Here is a 1,118-nt window from a genome sequence, read left to right as displayed (position 1 = left end):
CTCCCTCCCTCCCTCCCTCCCTCCCGCTCCCGCGCAGGACCGCACCCCCAGCGCCTCCCCAGACTTGGCCAAGCACTCGCCCCTGGCTCTTCTGGCCGCCACCTGTAGCCGGATCGGGCAGCCGGGCGCAGCGCCCTCGGATTTCCTGCAGGTCTCCTACGACCCGACGCTGGGATCCCCCTCCAGGATCTTCCACCCGTGGAGCGGCGAGATGCCGGCGCACTCCCCGGGCGGGCTGCCGCCGCCGCACCCCAGCCTGGGGCTGACCCCGCAGAAGAACCACCTGCAGCCCTCCTTCGGCGGGTCGCACGAACTGCCCCTCACCCCCCCGGCGGACCCCTCCTACCCCTACGAGTTTTCCCCCGTCAAGATGCTGCCCTCCTCCATGGCCGCCCTGCCGTCCAGCTGCCCCCCCGCCTACGTCCCCTACGCCGCCCAGGCCGCCCTGCCGCCCGGCTACTCCAACCTGCTGCCGCCCGCGCAGCCCTGCCGGCAGCTCTCGCCCAACCCGCCGCCCGAGGACATCCCCTGGTGGAGCATCCAGCAGGCCGGCGCCCCGGGCGGCTGCGGCCACCGCTTCCCCGCGGCCGCGGCGCTGCCGCGGAGCCTGGTGCTGGGCCACTCGGACTTCGCCCAGTACCAGACGCAGATCGCCGCCCTGCTGCAGACCAAGTCTCCCCTGGCGGCCACGGCCAGGAGGTGCCGCCGCTGCCGCTGCCCCAACTGCCAGTCGGCCGCGGGCAGCGCCCCCGAGGCGGAGCCGGGCAAGAAGAAGCAGCACATCTGCCACATCCCCGGCTGCGGCAAGGTGTACGGCAAGACCTCGCACCTGAAGGCGCACCTGCGCTGGCACACGGGCGAGCGGCCCTTCGTCTGCAACTGGCTCTTCTGCGGGAAGAGCTTCACCCGCTCCGACGAGCTGCAGCGGCACCTGCGGACTCACACGGGCGAGAAGCGCTTCGTCTGCCCCGAGTGCGGGAAGCGCTTCATGCGCAGCGACCACCTGGCCAAGCACGTCAAGACCCACCAGAACAAGAAGCTGAAGGCGGCGGCGGACGGCGTCAAGCGGGAGGACGGCCGCGACCTGTGACCGCCGGCCGGCGGGGCGGGACCGGCCC

The 1,118-nt window shown here is 73.3% G+C and overlaps 1 protein-coding gene across 1 annotated transcript; it reads left to right on the top strand.

Moving 5' to 3' along the window:
• Window positions 1–37: 37 nt before the first annotated feature.
• On the top strand, window positions 38–1,109 carry SP5 (Sp5 transcription factor; the record flags this gene model as incomplete). Its single annotated transcript, XM_010579726.1, has 1 exon — window positions 38–1,109. A coding segment is annotated over one exon (1,053 nt), but the record flags the coding sequence as incomplete, so codon positions are not given.
• Between the last annotated feature and the right edge of the window lie 9 nt (window positions 1,110–1,118).

Source organism: Haliaeetus leucocephalus, unplaced genomic scaffold (assembly GCF_000737465.1).
Source record: "Haliaeetus leucocephalus isolate CR32 unplaced genomic scaffold, Haliaeetus_leucocephalus-4.0 Scaffold670, whole genome shotgun sequence".
NCBI lineage: Eukaryota > Metazoa > Chordata > Aves > Accipitriformes > Accipitridae > Haliaeetus > Haliaeetus leucocephalus.
Note: the sequence above shows the minus strand (reverse complement) of the source record. Positions and strands in the feature narration are given on the sequence as shown.